The following is a 20965-nucleotide window of genomic DNA, read 5'->3' on the forward strand; positions in this document are numbered from 1 at the left end:
CCTGTTTTAAAAAATCAAACACAGAAAAAACATATTCCCCTTTTTTTGTACTCTGGAATTTAATGCAAGATAAATTTTGATTTCCAAACCATGCTGGCATTTGGATATTTAGTTAAGGTTTCATGTATAACATTTAAAATGGCTGCTCCTTGCTAGATGGCTTTCCTGATGTTAAAAATAACCTTATCATTTAAAACCACACACAACTTTTTTTTTTTGCTGTGTTATCAATTTCAGATGGAGCAAATTTGAAAAGATATTTATATCAAATGTGACCTAACCAATATTAGTTGACAGGAAAGAAAAAAGCAAATAAATCTAATTGGTCACATTAGGAATATTTATTAAACTAATGCACTGAGTACATTCTCTAGAACTGTCACTATCACATAAAATTAGATGCTTAATATCTTCTGAAGAGTAAATTAATTCAGTAACTAGACAACGAGAACGAAAGCAAAACAGACATCCAAAGAAGCTAAACTGTTTGGGGTTTATAAACGTGAATACGGAACAAACCCTAAGTTGCCAATTGTATATACGTGTATTTATTTCTAAGCATTTAGCTTAAATCTTCTGCTGCTCAATAAACTGAGAGGTACTTAATGTGCCAATAAATGTAAGCAAGCTTGAATTTCTGTATTTTAAGTTTGTTTTTATGACTTTGTTATGTCTTCGTTTTTCTCCATCTTTCAAAGAAACTTGTGCCTCTAATGTAAGACTTAGTGTACTTTCAAGTATAATTCCCCCATGCATTAGCAACCAGATTGAATTCTGGGTGAACATCAAACATTATCATTTTATTCAAATTATATGATGGACTTCATTGCATTGTAAGACTAAAACAGGAACACTACATCCATAGGAGTATAGTGTATGCCACTGTGCATAGAAAGAAAGATAGCATATTACTGATATACTGTTAATTTTAGCAATCATTGATCTTGAAACACAAGGCCAGACATGCCTGAGTAAGCTTTGACTTGTAAGCAATTGTTCTAAAGCAGTTTAATTGCAGTTGGCCAATCTATACTTAATACTGCTTTTATTCTTGTGGAGAAATAACATCACAATAAATAGAATCTCGGTCCTGAAATCTAGACAATGGATATGGAGACAGACTCTGCCGACAGTTTGCATTCAATATTCCTTTGCTCTTGTTTCTCTATGCATACAACAGAAATAGGGACTGGTGAGAAAACTCCTTGTGTTATAGGTTGTGTACTGTGAAAAAAAAGAACACAGATATATATAGGCTTAAAAACAACGTATGTAAATGACCAGGGATCTCTGCCTCCCTACACCACCATTTTGTCATAGAAGTTCATTGTGATTAAAAAGCTTAGAACTTTTTACCAGGAAATGTGCATTGAGAAGTAGAGAGGAAAGAGTTATGCAAACAAGAAAGTTTGTTAGATAAACTGACCCTGGGGCATATTTTGTAAGTTTTTTGCCCCAAAATATCTCCCTTGATAATAACTGAATTTAAAATTATTCTCATTTTGGTTACAATACCTGAAACTCCAGCAACTAGAAACTCATTTGGATTGATGGGCATGTTCCTTGAAAAAAAAAATGACAATTACCTGTTAGCCACTGACAGAAAAAATATAATTCAGTCAAATATCTTCCCTTTTACCTTTTTAGCTGAAAATATCTGCTATGAAATAATGAAAGTTCTGATCTTGGGAAGGGGTATACAGTGTAGGTCCTTCTGGAGTACAGAATCCTTCTAGGGATACGGTAAGCCTGAATGGAGTGCCGCCGTGAAGTGCTTAGATAGGTTAGCACGAGGGGGCTGGAAAGCCAGAAGAAAGAGAACGCAGAGATTGCCAAAGACAAACTTTGCCTAGTTTAAAGTTTTCCTGTCGACCAAGGCAAGCAGTTCTTCTTCTTCATATATGAAGGGCCTTTTACTCTCTGGAAAATACTATTCCATCAGCATAAATTAGTTTTTGTGGGCAATACTATTTTAACATGTTTCAATGGGAGAGGCATTAAAAATACCAAGCATCTGTTCTTAAGTTTGTGGGCTGCCTAAACATGAAATCCCTTTGAGCTAACTAGAGGTGCTATCAAAAATGTTTTACCATGATTAATTACCAATAGCAATAAATATTTAGGCATTTCTGGGCCTAACCAATTGGCTAAAGTTTGATCTTCATGGATGAAGTAAAACCATTGTTTTCTCCCCTCCCCCCACCACGATATCATCACTAGCTCTACATTCTAATTTTCTTGCAAATGGTTTTCTGAGTTTATTCACAGTAAAATGTGCTTTAGGACACAGATTGTTAGTTTATCTGAGCAAACCTGATGTTTTCCCTTTGAGTAAAATAAGTTTATAACCTCTTCCTTCCAGAATAACAATAAAAACTCCAAACTGTGGCATCGTTACATGCTACCAAGAACCCTTAACTAGAAAGAAAAGCAATGCGAAATAACTGTATGAATCCACTAGAAACCATGGTACCCTAAAGTCTTACAGAAAGGATTAACTTGTACTGGTTACACATTTAGAGAAGCTCCACTGAAAAATGCCCTATTTAAATCTACATTTGTGGCTATGGGTTTCTAGTCAAATCAGACCTGCACAGGCATATGAGAGTATAGTTTGAAGCTTTCCCTTATAATAAAGTTACCCCTTGCTGTTGTTGTCAAGCTGGTATGTGTGGACTTTCCAGCAGAAAATGGTCACACAATTATTGGGTACATCCACTAGCATACCTGTGTATCTTTTACACATTGTCCATTCACACTGGGTGATGAGGAATCATACTGTTCACTGTTCAATTCTGAGAGTGTTCCTTTCACAATAGGATTATATGACATGACCCTCTGAGCAAGTTAAATAAAAATTAATTAGGATAATCTACTTTTAAAAATCACTGATGATAGCTTGGAAAGTATTTTGCGATCATTTTCATGTCCCAATTTTACTTCCCCTAATTTTTTAAATTTTATTACTAGAAAAGTATACATGGAAATAGTATCTGTTTTGCAAATTTCAACATCAAACTGGTAATTCTGAGTTTGTCTTATCAATTCTGAAAGGAAGAAGGCATAGCAGCACAAACAAGCTAATGATAGGAGAAAAATAAGTCACAGTATATGGATAAAATTGTTACATGCAAGTACTTCCAGTACTAAAGCAAAATGAGGAAAGAAAAAACCAAATGAGGACATAAAAAGCCATAAGAAATGAAACCAATGTAACTATTTCTAAGTAATGTTTTCCAGTGGAACTAGATGTTCTTTAATGTCTTTCAAACACCCCAAAATCAGGATACATACTTTTACAGATCACACCCAAAAAACAGATCTTTGTGCATGGGGTATATATCACTTACATTATAAAGAGAGTATGTGTATTTTCTTTTATTAAATATCAAAGTTAAAGGTCTCCCAGTCTAAAATGAACACTTCAACACTCAGTAATAAACTCTCTCTCTCGCTGAATTAAGCAAAATAAAACATACAGCAAACAGAACACCTAGTACACACAAATACTTAACTTATGTTCGCTAAGCAAAACTGTGATATCTTCCAGCTTACATTCATGAGTTCCTTCTGTCAGTTGTAGTAGTAATAGTAGTAGTATTAGTAGTAGTAGTAATGGTATTTTCTTCAGCAACACAAAAAGATTATTTGAGAGTCCATCATTTAGAGAAAACAGTACATACTCAAGAACGGTTCTGAATCATAAATTCAATCAGAAGACCAATTTGACCAGATCCTTTTTTTATAAATGATTTTTAAATGTGTTTAAATTTTATGTATGCCATTAATATTATTTCCAATTTAAAATGTTAATCTACCTTCTTGAAAATGTTAGTTTACTTTGACTATGTAGATTATGTAGCATTATCTAAATTTACTGAAATGCATTATACTATATCATATGTGCTAAATGCACAAATCCACTACAGTAAAATTTCAACTATACTAGCATAGGATTCAAGTTAGATTAATCAACTGTAATTCGAAACACGTGGAAATCAGAAAAAGAACAGTGTAGTTCATTATAAATGGGAAAGATGACTGAATCCAATTGGTTACCCTGAAATTCAGCTTATATAACACCAATGTAGTGTTAACACCATGTACTTTATTTTCAAAGGCTTAATTATGACCTATTTTGGTAGATGACAACATCAATATAAAGCCTTTGGTTAAAAAATTCCTCTTTCACTACAACTCTATTAGGTGTAAAATTTACAGAAGCCTTAACTGTTTATATCTAGATGAGGCCATTTATGTAAAATATACAGGTCTCTCTGCACATATTGTCTCTAACTCAATTCTGTAAAACACTGCCACCAAGCGTATCAGGAGTTTTCACGTTAGTAAAAATGTATTTTGTTCTGGCATTGAAATATTACATCTATATTTTAGTAACTCCCCAGAACCCAGTGCCGTAACTACAGGGAGTCAAATGAATGGAGTCTACTGTTTGTGCACAATAACAAGCTTCTACAGTACTTACTTGTTCTTCTTTTTTTTAAAAGCCTATCCATCAGGATCTTGTGTTAAAAATACTGACATTGCTTGGCATTATACTATTATATATGCATCTTGATTATTGGTAATGGTTCCCCAAACCATTATTGTATGAAACCAGAAAAACTATTTAAGTATCTTTATTTGAAAAGGATTTTAGAAGTCAGTGTGCATAGAAGTTGTTAGGACCTTGCAAACATACCAAGTATATACTTAAACACTTGGGCACTACTGCAAAACAACAGAGTATAAATACTATGGACCTGTGTATATATATTTTTTTCAATCCCAATTCCCCTAATAAAGGGGGCTTAAATAGAATATTCAAGTAATGTAGCTGAAAACTATGCTTTTGGATAAATGTTTAGGCAAAAAGCCACACATTTAATCTTCTCTTCATCCAGTCTGGCTGAGGAGCACTACACATCTTATAGACCAGTTGATGTTCGCTTTTTCATGCTCCGTCGTTGAGCTAAGCTTGAAGCAGCAACAGGCTCTAGGACTGGCTGAAAGGTCTTGTGACTCAGAGCTGAATATGTGGCAACTACTGCTCCCTAAAATAACAAAAAAAAACATTAAAAATTGAATTAAAATCTCTGAAGGTAAAAAATCTTCCACATTTTATTATCAGACATTTAATAAGCACAAAACTATTCTTCCCAGGGAAATGACTGAGTACACTTGATCTGAACACTGATGCTCCCTTTATGAATTAATACCTGATTACTTGTATATTTTTCATTTTAGTAACTATGTTTCCTAATTTTTTTTTAAACACTAAAATTTTAGGCAGTAGAAAAGAAAGTTGAGAAGAGTCCATGGTTGTTATCTAAAAAATAAACCAAAACAAAAAATTTATAAATCTACCTTTAAAAAAAACAAAGATACTTTAAGGTAATTATCTAAATGTCATTAGTGAAAGACATACAATAGATTTACTAGGTATCAAGTATTTAGATGGCACATTAAAATACATTTGACGGTTTACCTTAATAATATGTGATGCATCATTTCTATTTGGCTGATCAGCCGGCAACTGGTCTCTGTGGGTTATCCATGAGTGTTTTAGTATTTGTTCTGTAGTGTACCGCAAATGTGGGTCCATATGAAGCATATGGGAAAGTAAATCCTATATCAAAATGAAATATATATACGTATGTATCTATATATAAATGTACTATATATCAGTAAAGCTTTCAATAAAATTTATCATTACACATTTTCTCAAAATGTGAAAGCAAGCTTTGCAATCTATTTTACTGACCTACACTTAGGGAAAAAAAAAAACCTATATTCTGCACAGTTAACTGCCAAAAAAAAATCCTGAAACAGATTTTCCAAAATATAGTAAATGCTTATTTATAATTTAAAAATCATGGGATGGCAAATTAGTGGAATTATAATGTGGTTAGTGAAGGAGGAGGAAAATGTAAAGCATCAGGAGTTATCCTGGAATGTACTAATGGCCAAGAAGAGAAATGAGCTATAGAATTTTACTATAATCTGAGCTCCAAGGTGAAAAGGTATGTGTATACAGGTACAAGGGAGGGTTCCAGGTGGTTAAGCCAGTCAACAACTGTGGGATTACCATATAAAATATGAAAACAAGGCAAAACATATATCCAATGTAAGCAGCTGACTGCGAATATAGCAGTGGTCAGAGTATCACAAGCTTTTCATCAAAGTAACTGTTGCTGCTGCTGTGTGTCATCAAATCGATTCTGACTCGTAGCAACCCTATAGGACAGAGTAGAACTGCCTCATAGGGTTTCCTAAGCTGTAACCTTTATGGGAGCAAATGGTCAGGTCTCTTTTCCCGTGGAGCCACTGGTAAGTTCAAAATGCTGGCCTTTTGGTTAGCGGCTGAGCGCTTAACCACTGTGGCACAGGGCTCCTAAAGTAACTGTGAATACACTTATTTTATCTACGTTATAGTAAAAAGTTGTGAATTTAACATAAATGCATAGCAAAAACACAATTTTAAATATATTAAATTATGTAATACTTCAAAAATAAACTCTCTACTGAACATCTTTCAGAGAAAGAAGTAAACTCTCCTTAACAAGCACCTTCTAATATAGAAACAAAACCATCATTTGCGAACTTTTCATCATAACAGAAGCAGTGATGCTAAACAAAAGATTTTAAGTAGTAACATCGCATTTTTGAAAACTAATGTAATTGGCTGAAACTATGTGAGGGAGTAGGACAACTGATTAAAAAATCTACTTGAAGAAGAACGATATATAAAAATAAATGAAAAAGTAATATAATAAACAACAGACCCAGAACTGACACATATATTAAAATTTGCAGTCAAGAACATTAAAACAGATATTATAACTATACCAGATGTTCAAAAAGTTAAATGGAGACCTAGAAGAGATTTAAAAAAACAAATAAAATTCTAGAGATAAAAACTAAAATATGAGATAAACTACGAGATAAATGAACTGAATGGGATTAACAGCAGATTAGATATGGTAGAAGAAAAGACTGGTGAAGATACAGCAATAAACCTTATTCAAAAAGAAACACAGGCAGTAAAGCAAACAAAAGAACAGAGCATCAGTGAGCTGTGGGAAATGTTCAGATGGCCTAACATATGTGTAACTGGAGTCCCAAAAGGAAGGTAGAGGGAGAAAAATATCTGAAGAAAACTCCCTCAAAATTTTCAAATTTGATGAAGACTATAAACCCACCTGGAAACCCTGGTGCCATAATGGTTAAGTGCTACGGCTGTTAACCAAAAGGCTGGCAGTTCAAATCCACCAGGTGCTCCTTGGAAACTCTATGGGGGCAGGTCTACTCTGTCCTATAGGGTCACTTTGAGTCAGAATCAACTCGACGGCAACAGGTTTTGTTTTGTTTTTTATAAACCCACAGATCCATGAAGTCCAAATACAAGAAACGTAAAGGAAAATACATCAAGACACATAATAATCAGAAAATATCAAAAGCAGCTGGGGGTGGGGGTAGGACATATACATCACGTATGGAGGAAGAAAAAGATTGCAGAAAATTTTACATGAGAAGACAGTGGAGCAATATCTTTAAAGTACTGAAAAAAATCAATTAGAATTTTATATCAAGTGAACATATCTTATAAAAACAAAGGGGAAATACTTTGCAAACATACAAAAGCTGAAACAACTCATCACCAGTAGACCCATGCTACAAGATATGTTAAAGGAAGTCCTTCGGGAGAAGGTATACAATTCCAGATGGAAATATGGATCTACACAAAGCAATGAAGAGCACTGGAAATGGTAACTATGTCATTTATTTCTAAATATTTAAATCTATGTACAAGGTAACTGATTATACAAAAATAACAACAATGTAGTATGGGACAGATAACATACATATAAATAAAATGTATGATAGGGCGATGGTTAATGTTATATGTCAACCCAGCTAGACTATGATTCTCAGTGGTTTGGCAGACACTGGCTTGTTCTTCCATAATGTAATATAATGTAATCAACTTCCACAATGTGGTCTGATGTGATTAGCCAACCAGGTGAGATAGATTCCTTGGTGATGTGGCCTACTTCCAGAATATAAACAGGTAATCTGGCAAAGCTCACTCTTTCTCAGTCCTGCGCTCTTCTCCTTGCCTGTCCTTTGGATCTTAGAACATAAGTCTGTAGAAGTCTCTGGCTTGCTGCCTGACCTGGAGATTTTGGAATTGCCAGCCTCTGCAACCCACGAGCCAGCAGAAGTCCTTTTCCTGACCCCGGACCTAGGACTTTGGGGCTTGCAAGTCCCCCACAACTGCATGAGCCATTTCCTTGAAGTAAATCAATGTTTCTCTCTCTACAGAGAAAGAGAGTACATGTGTGTGTTGTACACACAGATATGTTTCACTGGTTTTGCTCCTCTAGAGAACCCAATTAAGACAGACAATAATAGTATGAAATGGGACAAATGGAATTACAGTATTATAAGGTTTTTGTACCATAAGGGAAGTGCTATAATATCACTTGAAGACAGACTGTTAAAAGAGGCATACTATAAACCCTAAAGCAGCTACTAAAATTATAAAACAAAGGGTTATAGCAAGCAAGCCAACAAAGGAGTTAAAATGGCATTAACAAAAAATAATCAAAAAAGGAAGATAAAAATAAAAAAAATGGAGCAAAGAATAGATCAGGCAAAAGAAGATTGGAGTGGCTATATTACCAAAAAAAAAAAAAACCCAAACCCATTGCTGTTGGATCGATTCCAACACATAGGGACCCTATAGGAGAGAATAGAACTGCCCCATAGGGTTTCCAAGGGGTGGCTGGTGGATTTGAACAGCTGACCTTTTGCTTAGCAGCTGTAGCTCTTAACCACTACACCACCAGGATTTCCGTGTGGCTATATTAGACAATGTAAATTTCAAAACAAAAAAATATAACCAGGGATAAAGAAGGTCATTTCATAATGATAAAGAGGTAAATCAGTTAAGAGAACAAAACTTATAAACATTGGTGTATCTAACAAGATGTCAAAATACATAAAGCAAAAACGGATAGGCAGGGCAAGACGGCAGAGTAAACAGTTGTTTCCATTTATCCCCCTGCAACTAACTCACTGAATGGATAGAAACAGGTACAGACTGAGAGCTCAGAGCTCCTGATGGCAGTTGAAGCATTAGAGAGCTAAGGTGAGTCATGAAACGGGAGAGGAGGAGTGGAGAGTTTCTGGCCAAGTGCATCTGGAGGAATGGACTCATTGCAGCCATTCTGGGACAGGGATGGTAAAACCATGAACAGAGAATGCAGGACGGAGCTAAACAGAGGTAAGTGTAGCACGATTAAGGTGGCACAGATTGGCTAGGGGAGCTCATAAGCCATGCACTTGGGAAGGGGCATAGAGAAGCCAAGAGGCTGTGGATGAATGCTATTGAATCTTGTGAGACCCGAGGCCAACAGTCTCTAAGACCCCGGGGCAGCAGAACAGCTATGGGATCCACCCATCACCCAGAGTGAGAAAAATACATCAAACAGGCAACACAACAGGAAATAACTGGCCTCCTACCCACAACTAGGCATTTTGGGAGAGCCTGTTCAGGAATACCTGGGAAGGAAGGATATAAGGGGCTCCCTTCCATCAGCTCACGAAAAATGAGCACCATCACTTCTACCTGTAGCCACTGGAAAAGTCCCAAGCATGCACAATCAGTCACAGAGGGAAAGCCATACCCCAAGCCTATAAAGGGAAGAGAAAGAATCCAGCCCCAGGAGAAAGAATCCAGCTCCAGGAGTGTGACTGTCTCGTGAAGGCTTCAGCCAAATCCACCAAAGATGGGGGGACCCTCACACTAGTAAAGTCAGCCACCTTAGGGGAAACCAGCAAGAGTAAGCACCCAGAGACTTAAAGCTTTCCAAAACACCTAAAACCTGTGTTGACGAACTAGAAACCAATTAAAAACCCAAACCAAACACACTGCCGTCAAGTCGATTCTGTCTCATAGCAACCCTACAGGACAGAGTAGAGCTGCCCCACAGTTTCCAAGGAGCACCTGGTAGATTCGAATTGCTGACCTTTTGGTTAGCAGACATAGCTCTTAACTACTACACCAAACCCACTGCCGTCAAGTCAATTCTGACTTATAGTGACCTATAGGAAAGAGAACTGCCCCATAGGGTTTCCAAGGAGTGACTGGTGGATTCAAACTGCTGACCTTTTGGTTAGCAGCTGAGCTCTTAACCACTGTACCACCAGGGCCCTGAACCCAATAGTAATAGACATGAATCCTCAGAAAGATCCTCAGACAGAAATGTTGACTTAACACTGAAAGACAAAAAGTGCTAGAGTGTCCCCTAGTGAAACTTAGGAGAAAACAGTGGAGGTAAATCTAAGAAATTCCTTGAAATAAATGAAATTCTGAAATTTCAATTACCACAATAAGATATTAAAATGCCACATGGTCAAAAAATAAATAAATAAAACATACACGATCACAAGAGAAGAAGGCTCAATGAAAAGAAAAACATGAAGAAGTGGAAATTTCTCCTACAGAAAACAGGATAATGGAAAAAATAGAACAGTTCCAGACAATAGTGCTAAATGTATTTAAAGAAAGCAAAGAACACACAGAAAACAAACTAATGGAGATCAGGAAACAAACAAACAAAAACTCAAGGAGATGGAAAACAAAATAAAAAAAGAAATAATGGAACTGAAGACAAAAATAATTGAATTAGAAAACGCAAGAGAAACATTCAAAAATAGATTTGAGCAAACAGAAGATAAAATAAGTGAGCTAGAACACAGAGTAAACAAACTTATTAAGTCTGCAAAGAAAAAAGAAAAGTGAGCAAAGCCAAATGGAAATGTGGGATTCAATTAAGAAATCTAACATTACAGTTTTTGGAATTCCAGAGCATCATGATAATAATAAAGGCAAAGAAATAATTTTGCAAGAGATAATCATAAAGGATTTCCTAGACTTGAATTAAGAACCAAGCCTGCAAATGCAGGAAGCTACAAGAACTCCAAATAGAAGAAATACAAGATCCATTGCCCAAGACACATTGTTTAAAATTCTTGAAAACCAAAGACAAGGAGAGAATTCTGCGAGTAACAGGAGAAAAGCGCAATATAACATATCAAGGGTCCACCATAAGAATTAGTGTGATTTTTCCCCAAAAACCCTGGAAGCCAGAACACAATGGCGCAACATATATAAAATACTGAAGGAAAACAATTTCCAACCAAGAATTCTTTACCCAGCAAAAGCGTAATTCAAAAATGAGGGGGAAATCAACACATTCCCAAATAAACAGAATCTGTGAGAATTTGCCAGTACCAGACCACCAGCTCTGCAAGCATCACTTAAGGGATATCCCAAAATAGGAAAGAAAGAGCATTAAATAAATATTCAAATCTACACATGGGAAATAAAAGTAAAAATCAAACAGAGAGAAGGATCTCCAAAAAACGTAACAGCATAACAGCATGGGTAAATATAGGCACAAGTATACGATATTTTCAGAAAATGAGCAGAATAGTTAAGTTTCAAAAGCTGTAAAAATGGCTTGGGGGTGGTGTCTGACCTCCTCCAACCCTACAAGGGGGAAGGAGAACCAAGATCAACAGCGCAAGCAAGGCTAACTTCCCTGAGGCGGAGGCCAGACAAGCCTCCTCTCTCCACCATCTTTACCAATTCTGACACCAACCATCCCTCCCACAGCACTCTCTACTTCTTTGCTGGATTCAATAATTCATTGCAATGGCCACACGGAACTCACAGACCATACTCACAACTACAGCGTTTATTAGGAGAGTAACAGTTACAATTCAGGATCAGGAACACTCAGGACACAGTCCTTCCATCAGGATATCCTCTTCCCAACCATGCTCACAAACACGTCTCTCCCTGGCCCTATGCCTCTCTCCAAAGGCATTCAGATTTCTCTCTCCACGGGCCAGGAGGCCCACTGCACCATCTCCTGCTGCTGGGTCTCTCACGCCACTGCTTTTCACTGTCTTCAGGGTTACAACTTGCTCTTTCTTTGTCTCCTGCTCCCAGGAGCTTCTCAGCACAGGGATTCTGGGTCCAAAAGATGAGTTCTCTCCTCCTGGCTGTTCTTTCTTGGTGGTGGTAGGATCTTCCCCTCTGCTCTGGAATTGGCTCTCTTTTAAGGCAAAACTGACCAATTCCCTTGGTGGACCACAATTACCCATCACACAGTCCCACCCAATCACCTGGGTGGGAGTCACAAGATGATGGTTAGAAAGGCCACAAAAGCAATGCGACATCAAGTATGTTAAGAAGTAAGTAAAGATTAACACTATCTGATACAGGAAATATAATGATATCACTGGAGACTCACCAACAGAAAAGGGGGAGAGAGGAGTGAAATAGGAATAGTTGTACTATATTAACGTTGTATGCTACTTCTTCTTTGTATGTTAAACTTTCTTGCAATTACAAGCTGTGTAATGTAATATTTGTGGGAAACGCTAAGAAAACACCTAAAAAAATACACAAAAGAAATAATGGAAGAAAGACTCATCAAAAAAATAGCTAAAAAAATCAGAAAAATGAGAATAAAATGTCAAAGAAGATATAAGACACTAGAAAAACAATAAGCAAAATGAATGAAGTAGATACTTCGTTTTCAATAACAACTTTAAATGTAAATGATCTAAACTTCCCTTGCAAAAGGCGGAAAGTGACAGAATGGATTGAAAAAAAAACAACAAAAAACAAACACATGATCCATCCTTTTGCTTCCCACAAGGAACACACTTTAGACATAAAGACACGGACTGAAAATAAAAGGATAGAAAAAATATTCCATGCAACCAGTAACCAAAAAAGAGCAGGAATGGCCATACTGATATCAGATAAAATATATTCTAAATAAAAATCTTTTACAATATATAAAGAGGGACATTACATAACAATAAGTGGGTGAATACATTAAGAATACATAACATTTATAAATATATAGGCACCTAACATCAATGCTCCAAAATACATGAAACAAATACTGATAAATACGAAAGGAGAAATAGATAACTCCACAATAATAGTTGGGAACTTCAGTACACCACTTTCAATTCTAGACAGAACAGCTAAAAAGAAGATCACTACTGACAGTGAGGACTTAAATAAAACCATAAGCCACCTGACCTAAAGGACATATATAGAATACTCCACCCATTAGTATCACAATATACATTTTTCCCAGAGCACCTTGATCATTTTCCAGGACAGGTCATTTTCTAGGTCACAAGTCTCAACAAATTTAAAAACACTGAAATCATACAAAGCATCTTCTCTTACCACAACGGTTTGAAACTAGAAATCAACAACAGGAAAAATATGGAAAAAAAATTATGTGGGAACTAACACACTACTAAAAGCTATTGAGTTACAGAAGAAATCAAAAAGTGAAAAAAATACTTAGAATCAACCTAAAAACAAAACAGAACATATCAAAACCTTTGGGATACAGCAGAACCAGTGCTCAGAAGGAAATTCATAGCACTATAAAAAAAAATTTTTTTTTATATGTATACACTAAAAAAGAAGGGCCCGAAATCAGTAACTTAAACCAACAACTTGAACAAACAGAAAAGGAAGAATAGAAGCTTAAAGCTACGATTAAAAAAAAAAAAAAAGAAATAATGAAGATCAGGGGAAAAATAAACAAAATAAAGAAACAATAGAAGAGTCAACAAAACCAGAAGTTGGTTCTTTGAAAGAATCAATAAAATAGACTTCACTGAGGAATTTTACCAAACATTCAGAGAAGAGCTGACACCAATTTTATTCAAGCTCTTTGAAAACACAGAAGAGGAAAAATACTCCTTAATTCATTCTATTAAGCTAGCATCACTAAAACCAGGAAAAGACATCACAAAAAAAGAAAATTACCGACCAATATTCCACAAGAATATAGATGCAAACATTTTTAACAAAATTCTAGCCAACAGATTACATCAACACATCAAAAAAAAAATCATGCACCAATTCAAGGGGAATTCATACCAGGTATGCAAGGGTGGTTCAACATTAGAAAATCAATGTAATTCACTACATATAAAAGAAAGGAAAAGAACCACACAATGATATCAATTAATGCAGAAAAGGAATTTGATAAAATCCAACACCCTTTCCTGATACAAACTCTCAGCAAAATAGGAGTCTAAAGGAAATGTCTCAACATAATTAAGGGCATATACACAAAACCAATAGCCAACATTATTCTCAGTGAAGACCGGGAGCCTTTCCCTTGAGAACAGGAATGAGACAAAGATGCTCATTATCACCACTCTTCTTCAATATTGGACTGAAGGCCTAGCCAGATTAATAATGAAAGAAAGAGAAATGAAAGGTATTCAAACTGGAAAGGAAGTAAAACTATCCTTATTTGCAGATGACAGGATGGTACACACAGAAAATCATAAAGACTGCACAAGAAAACTGCTGGAACTAATAGAAGAGTTCAGTAACACTGCAGGGTACAAGATCGACATACAAAAATCAGGTGTCTCCTTTACACTAACAAAGAGTATGCCTAAAAAGAAATCAAGAAAGCAATACCATTTATGATAGCCACAAAAACAATAAAATACCTAGTAATTAACCTAACCAGGCACATAAAAGACTTAGATAATGAAAATTACAAAACACTACTACAAGAAACTACAAGAGACCTACATAAACAGAAAGACATTCCATGCCCATGGACTAGAAGACTTAATACAGTGAAAATATCAATATTAGTTAAGGCGATCTACAAATACAACACAATCCCGATACAAATCCCAACAGCATTCTTTATGGAAATGGAAAAACTAATGGCCACCTTCCTAAAGAAAGTAAAGAGGCCCTGAATAACCAAAGTACTATTGAAGGAGAATGGAACACTCCTCAATATCAAAACATACTATACAGTCACTGTATTCAAAACAGCCTGGTATTGGTTCAGTGACAGACATATAGTCTAGTGGAACAGAATTGAGAACCCAGGAATAAATTCATGCATTTATGAACAACTGATATTCAACAACATGTCAAAATTCAATCACCGGCGAAGAAACAGTCTCTTTAATAAATGGCGCTGGAAAAACTGGTTATCCACATGCAGAAAAATGAAACAAGATCCATACCTCACACCATACACAAAAACTAACTCATAATGGATCAAAGACCTATATATTAAACCAAAAACTATAAAGTTCCTGGAAGACAACTATTGAACCTAATTTTTTGTAAAAATAGGCCAACCCACTGCCATCTAGTCGATTCCGACTCATAGTGACCCTATAAGAGAGAGTAGAACTGCCCCATAGAGTTTCCAAGGAGCACCTGGTGGATTTGAACTGCCAACCCTTTGGTTAGCAGCCGTAGCACTTAACCACTATGCCATCCGGGTTTCCAAAAATAGGCCAGCAAACATAAAAATGCACGAAGAGCAGAAAACAAATTAGGTAACTGGGACCTCACAAAAATTAAACACTTATGCTCATCAAAAGACTATCAAAAAAGTAAAAATACGACCTACAGAATGAGAAAAAATCTTTGGAACAATATGTCCAATAAAGACCTAATCTCTAAAGTATACAGAAAACTTCAACTCAACACAAAAAGACAACCAATCCAACTAAAAATTGGGCAAAGGACATGAACAGACACTTCATCAAAGAGGAAACACAAGCGGCCAATACACACATGAAAAGACGCTCGAGATCGTAAGTCACTAGAGTGATACAAAACCATAATGAGATACCATCTCATCCCAGCTAAAATAGCACTAAAAAAAAAAAAAACAGACAAGTGTTGGTGAGGATATGGGAAGACTGGAACCCTTATTCATTGCTGGTGGGACTGTAAAATGGTACACCCACTATGGAAAACAGTGCGGTACTTCCTTAAAAAAATAGAAATGGAACTACATTATGATCCAGCAATCCCACTCCTAGATACATACCCTGGTGACCTAATAGAAGTGACACGAACAGACATATGTACACCTATGTTCATTGGAGGATTATTCACAACGGCAAAAAAAATGGAAACAATCTAAGCACTCTTCAACAGATGAATGGATAAGCAAAAGGTGATACACACATCACATACAACAGAATACTATACAACCGTAAAGAACAATAAAGAGTCTGTGAAACATATTATAACAAGCATCCACCTGGAGGGCATAATGATAAGTGAAATAAATCAATCACATAAGGGCAAATATTGTATGACCTCACTTTTAAAAGAAGACAAGAATAGATACACAGACCAAAGTTCATTGGTGGGTACCAGGAATGGTGGTGGTGGCGGCAGGGGGATTCACTCTCTAGACTGTAGATACTTGTTATTTTTGGTGATGGAAAAACTTCCACAGAATGTGGGTGTAATGAGCACAGCATGACCAAAGTAAATGATGCCATTAAGAAATGCACAAGAGAAAAGGATGATTGTGCTAAAGAATATGACATATATAATTTTTTTATTGTGCTTTAAGTCAAAGTTTAGAATTCAAGTCAGTTTCTCATAAAAAAAGTATACACACATTTTTATGTGACTCTAATTGCTCTCCCTATAATGTGACAGCACACTCCTCTCCACTCTGTAATTCTCATGTCCATTCAACCAACTCCTGTCCCAGTCTGCCTTCTCATTTCATCTCTGGACAGGAGCTGTCCACATAATCTCATGTATCTACTTGAGCTAAGAAGCACATTCCTCACCAGTATCATTTCATGTCTTATAGCCCAGTCTAATCTTTGTCTGAAGAGTTGGCCTCAGGAATGGTTTTAATTTTGGGCTAACAGAGTCTGGGGACCATGTCCTCTGGAGTCCCTCTGGTCTCAGTCAGACCATTAAGTCTGGTCTTTTTACTAGAATTTGAATTCTGAATCCCACCTTTCTCTTGCTCCATCAGGGATTCTTTATTGTGTTGCCTGTCAGGGCAGTCATTGCTGGTAACCAGGCACCACCTGTTCTTCCAGTCTCAGGCTGATGTGGTCTCAGGTTTATATGCCCCTTTCTGTCTCTTGGGCTCATATTTTACTTGTGTCTTTGTTTTCTTCATTCTCCTTTGCTACGGGTGGGTTTAGACCAATTGATGCATCTCAGACGGCCTCCAGCTAGCTCACCAGACACCACTCACCAATGTGGGAGGCAGAAAGTTTTCCTAATAAACTTTGTTACGCCAACTGACCTAGATGTCCCCTGAAACCATGGTCCCCAGACCCCTGCCCCTGCTATTCTGTCCCTCAAAGAGTTTGGTTGTATTCAGCAAACTTCTTAGCTTTTGCTTTAGTCCAGTTGTGCTGACTTCCACTTTATTGTGTACTTGAGCTTCCCTTCACATAAAATAATTCTTGCCTACTATCTAGTTAGTAGGACTTGAAGCACTTACTAATGAAGATCAAAGACCACAGCCTTCAGTATGGATTACACCTCAACATAAAGAAAACAAAAATCCTCACAACTGGACCAATGGGCAACATCATGATAAATGGAGAAAAGAGTGAAGTTGTCAAGGATTTCATTTTACTTGGATCCACAATCAACAGCCGTGGAAGCAGCAGTCGAGAAATCAAAAGACGCACTGCATTGGGCAAATCTGCTGCAAAGGACCTCTTCAAAGTGTTGAAGAGCAAAGATGTCACCCTGAAGACTAAGGTGTGCCTGACCCAAGCCATGGTATTTTCAATCAGATCATATGCATGTGAAAGCTGGACAATGAATAAGGAAGACCGAAGAAAAGTTGACGCCTTCGAAGTGTGGTGTTGGCGAAGAATATTGAATATACCATGGACTGCCAAAAGAACGAACAAATCTGTCTTGGAAGAAGTGCGGCCAGAATGCTCCTTAGAGGCAAGGATGGCGAGACTGCGTCTTACATACTTTGGACATGTTGTCAGGAGGGATGAGACCCTGGAGAAGGACATCATGCCTGGCAGAGTACAGGGTCAGCGGAAAAGAGGAAGACCCTCAACGAGGTGGACTGACACAGTGGCTGCAACAAGGAGCTTAAGCATAACAACGATTGTAAGGATGGCGCAGGACCGGGCAGTGTTTCGTTCTGTTGTGCATAGGGTCGCTATGAGTCGGAACCGACTCAACGGCACCTAACAACAACAAACATCTAGTTAGTGAATACCCCTCTTCCCCCGCCCCCATGCACCCTTGTAACCAGCAAAGCATGTTTTCTCCTGTGTTTAACCCTTTTCTTGAGTTCTTATAATAGTGGTCTGACATGATATTTGCCCTTTTACTACTACTACTGACTAATTTCACTCAGCATAATGCCTTCCAGATTCCTCCATGTTATGAGATGTTTCCTGGATTCATTGTTGTTCCTTATATTGCATAATATTCCATTGTGTGAATATAACACAATTGTTTATCCATTCATCCACTGATGGGCACCTTGGTTGTTTCCATCTTTTTGCTATTGTAAACAGCACTGCAATGAACATGGGTGTGCACGTATCAGCATGTGAGGGCTCTTATTTCTCTAGGATATATTCCAAGGAGTGGGACTACTGGATCATATGGTTGTTCTATTTCTAGCTTTTTAAGGAAGTGCCAAATTGATTTCCAAAGTGGTTGTGTACCCTTTTACATTTCTACCAGCAGTATATGTGTTCCAGTCTCTCCACAACGTCTCCAATATTTATTATTTTGTGTTTTTTGGACTAATGCTAGCTTTGTTGGGGTCAGATGGTGTCTCACTGTAGTTTTGATTCGCATTTCTCTAATGGCTAATGATTGTGAGCATTTCCTCATGTAACTGTTAGCAGCCTGAATGTCTTCTTTGGTAAAGTGCCTGTTCATATCATTTGCCCATTTTTTAAATTGGGTTATTTGTCTTTTTGTTGTTGAGGTTTTGGAGTATCTTGTAGATTTTAGAGATCAGATGCTGATCAGATATGTCATAGCCAAAATTTTTTTCCTGGTCTGAAGGCTGTTTTGCTCTTTTGGTGAAGTTTTTTGATGAGCTTAAGTTTTTTATTTTTAGAAGCTCTCCAGACCAGACCAAACCAAACCCACTGCTGTCGAGCTGATTCTGACTCATAGCGACCCTATAGGGCAAAGTAGAACTGCCCCACAGAGTTTCCAAGGAGTGCCTGGCAGATTTGAACTGCTGAGCTCTTGGTTAGCAGCTTGAATCCACCAGGTGCTACTTGGATACTGTGCGGGGCAGTTCTACTCTGTCCTATAGGGTCGCTATGAGTCGGAATCGACTTGACGGCAATGGGATAGGAGCTCTCGGTTATCTAGTTTCTCTTCTGGTGTTTCTGAATTGTTAGTTATGGTCCTTACTCTGTTTATGCCACGTATTAGGGCTCCTGGCATTGACCCTATTTTTTCTTCCATGATCTTTATCGTTTTATGCTTTATATTTAGGTCTTTGATTCATTTTGAGTTAGTTTTTGTGCATGGTGTGAGGTATGGGTCTTGTTTCATTTTTTTGTAGATGGATATCCAGTTATACCAGTGCCATTTTTTAAAGAGACTCTCTTTTCCCTGTTTAGCAGACTTTGGGCCTTTGTCAAATATCAGCTGCTCATAAGTAGATGAATTTACATCTGGATTCTCAATTCTGTTCCACTGGTCTATCTAATCTGTTGTTGTACCAGTGCCAGGCTGTCTTGACTACTGTGGCGGTGTAATAGGTTCTAAAATTAGGTAGTGTGTGGCCTCTCACTTTGTTCTTCTTCTTCAGTAATGCTTTAGTTATCTGGGGTCTCTTCCCTTTCCATATGAAGTTGGTGATTTGTTTCTCCATCTCATTAAAAAATGCCATTTGAATCTGGATTGAGATTGCATTGTATCTATAGATTGCTTTGGGTAGAATAGACATTTTCACAATGTTGAGTCTTCCGGTCCATGAGCAAGGTATGTATGTTCTTCCACTTATGTAGGTCTCTTTTGGTTTCTTGCAGCAGTGTCTTGTAGTTTTCTTTGTACAGGTCTTTTACGTCTCTGGTTAGATTTATTCCTACGTATTTTATCTTCTTGGGGGCTACTGTAAATGGTATCATAATTTGGAAACACCAACAATAACCCAAAATGAGTATATGGTCACATATGTCGGTGTATAGGCATATATGTGTACAGGTAGGTACAGGTAAGTACGGATGTGTGCACAGATGAAGTATCTGTATATACATGTACATACAAATATGTATGAAATGCATAGATAATCATACAGGACACAGTTACAGATACTTTCCAAATGTAACCGAACACCTTGCAAAAATGGTTTACTGAGTTTGAAAGCTTAGGACCTTAGTCTCATGGGACAACTCAGTCAGTTGGCATAATATAGTTCACAAAGTTCATGTTCTACACCCTAGTGTGGTAAGTAGCATCCGGGGTCTTAAGAGCTTGCTAGTGGCCATGAAAGATACACCTATTGGTCTGTACTCATTAGAAGCAAAAGAGAAATAAGAAAATGAAAGTCTCAGTGAACAAACCAGTCTACAAGGCTAACATCTACCCTGAGACCAGAAGAACTAGATGGTGCCCAGCTACCACTACTGACTGTTCTGATCAGTGCCACAATAAATGGACTCAGATAGAATGGGAGGAAAAAGTGTAAAATAACCCAAATTCTTAAAAAGTCTAGACTTCCTGGACCAGTTGAGACTGGAGGACTCCCTGAGACTATTGCCCTGAGATATTCTTTAAACCTTGAACCAAAACTATTCCCTGAGGTCACCTTTTAGTGAAACAACAGATTGGCACATAGAAAAAAGGATATTACCCATGAATATGGAGCTCTATTAAAAAAAATCTATATGAGACCAAAAGATCAAAAATTCCTCTAAAGCAAAGATGACAAGAAGGGGCAGGGAAACAAGTGTACTAGAAATGGAACAGAACACAATTAATGGGAATGTTGACACATTGTGAAAAACGTAACAAATGTCACTGTATAACTAGTGTAGAAATTTTCAAATGGGAACCTAATCTTCTGTGTAAACTTTCACT

At 37.1% G+C, this 20965-nt stretch overlaps 1 protein-coding gene across 2 annotated transcripts in view; it reads right to left on the reverse strand.

Annotated features, from left to right (window-relative positions):
* Positions 1–319: 319 nt before the first annotated feature.
* Positions 320–20965, reverse strand: part of RPS6KA6 (ribosomal protein S6 kinase A6) — a 160794-nt gene continuing 140148 nt past the window's right edge. For both annotated transcript variants that reach the window (XM_003412704.4, XM_023551418.2), the window contains exons 21-22: positions 5489–5629; positions 320–5054 (exon numbers count right to left, since the gene is read on the reverse strand). In XM_003412704.4, the coding sequence (XP_003412752.2) occupies positions 4929–5054; positions 5489–5629 (267 nt within the window). In that variant the 3' untranslated portion in view covers positions 320–4928. The remainder of the gene's footprint in view (positions 5055–5488; positions 5630–20965) is intronic.

Source organism: Loxodonta africana, chromosome X, assembly GCF_030014295.1.
Source record: "Loxodonta africana isolate mLoxAfr1 chromosome X, mLoxAfr1.hap2, whole genome shotgun sequence".
NCBI classification, from domain to species: Eukaryota; Metazoa; Chordata; class Mammalia; order Proboscidea; family Elephantidae; genus Loxodonta; species Loxodonta africana.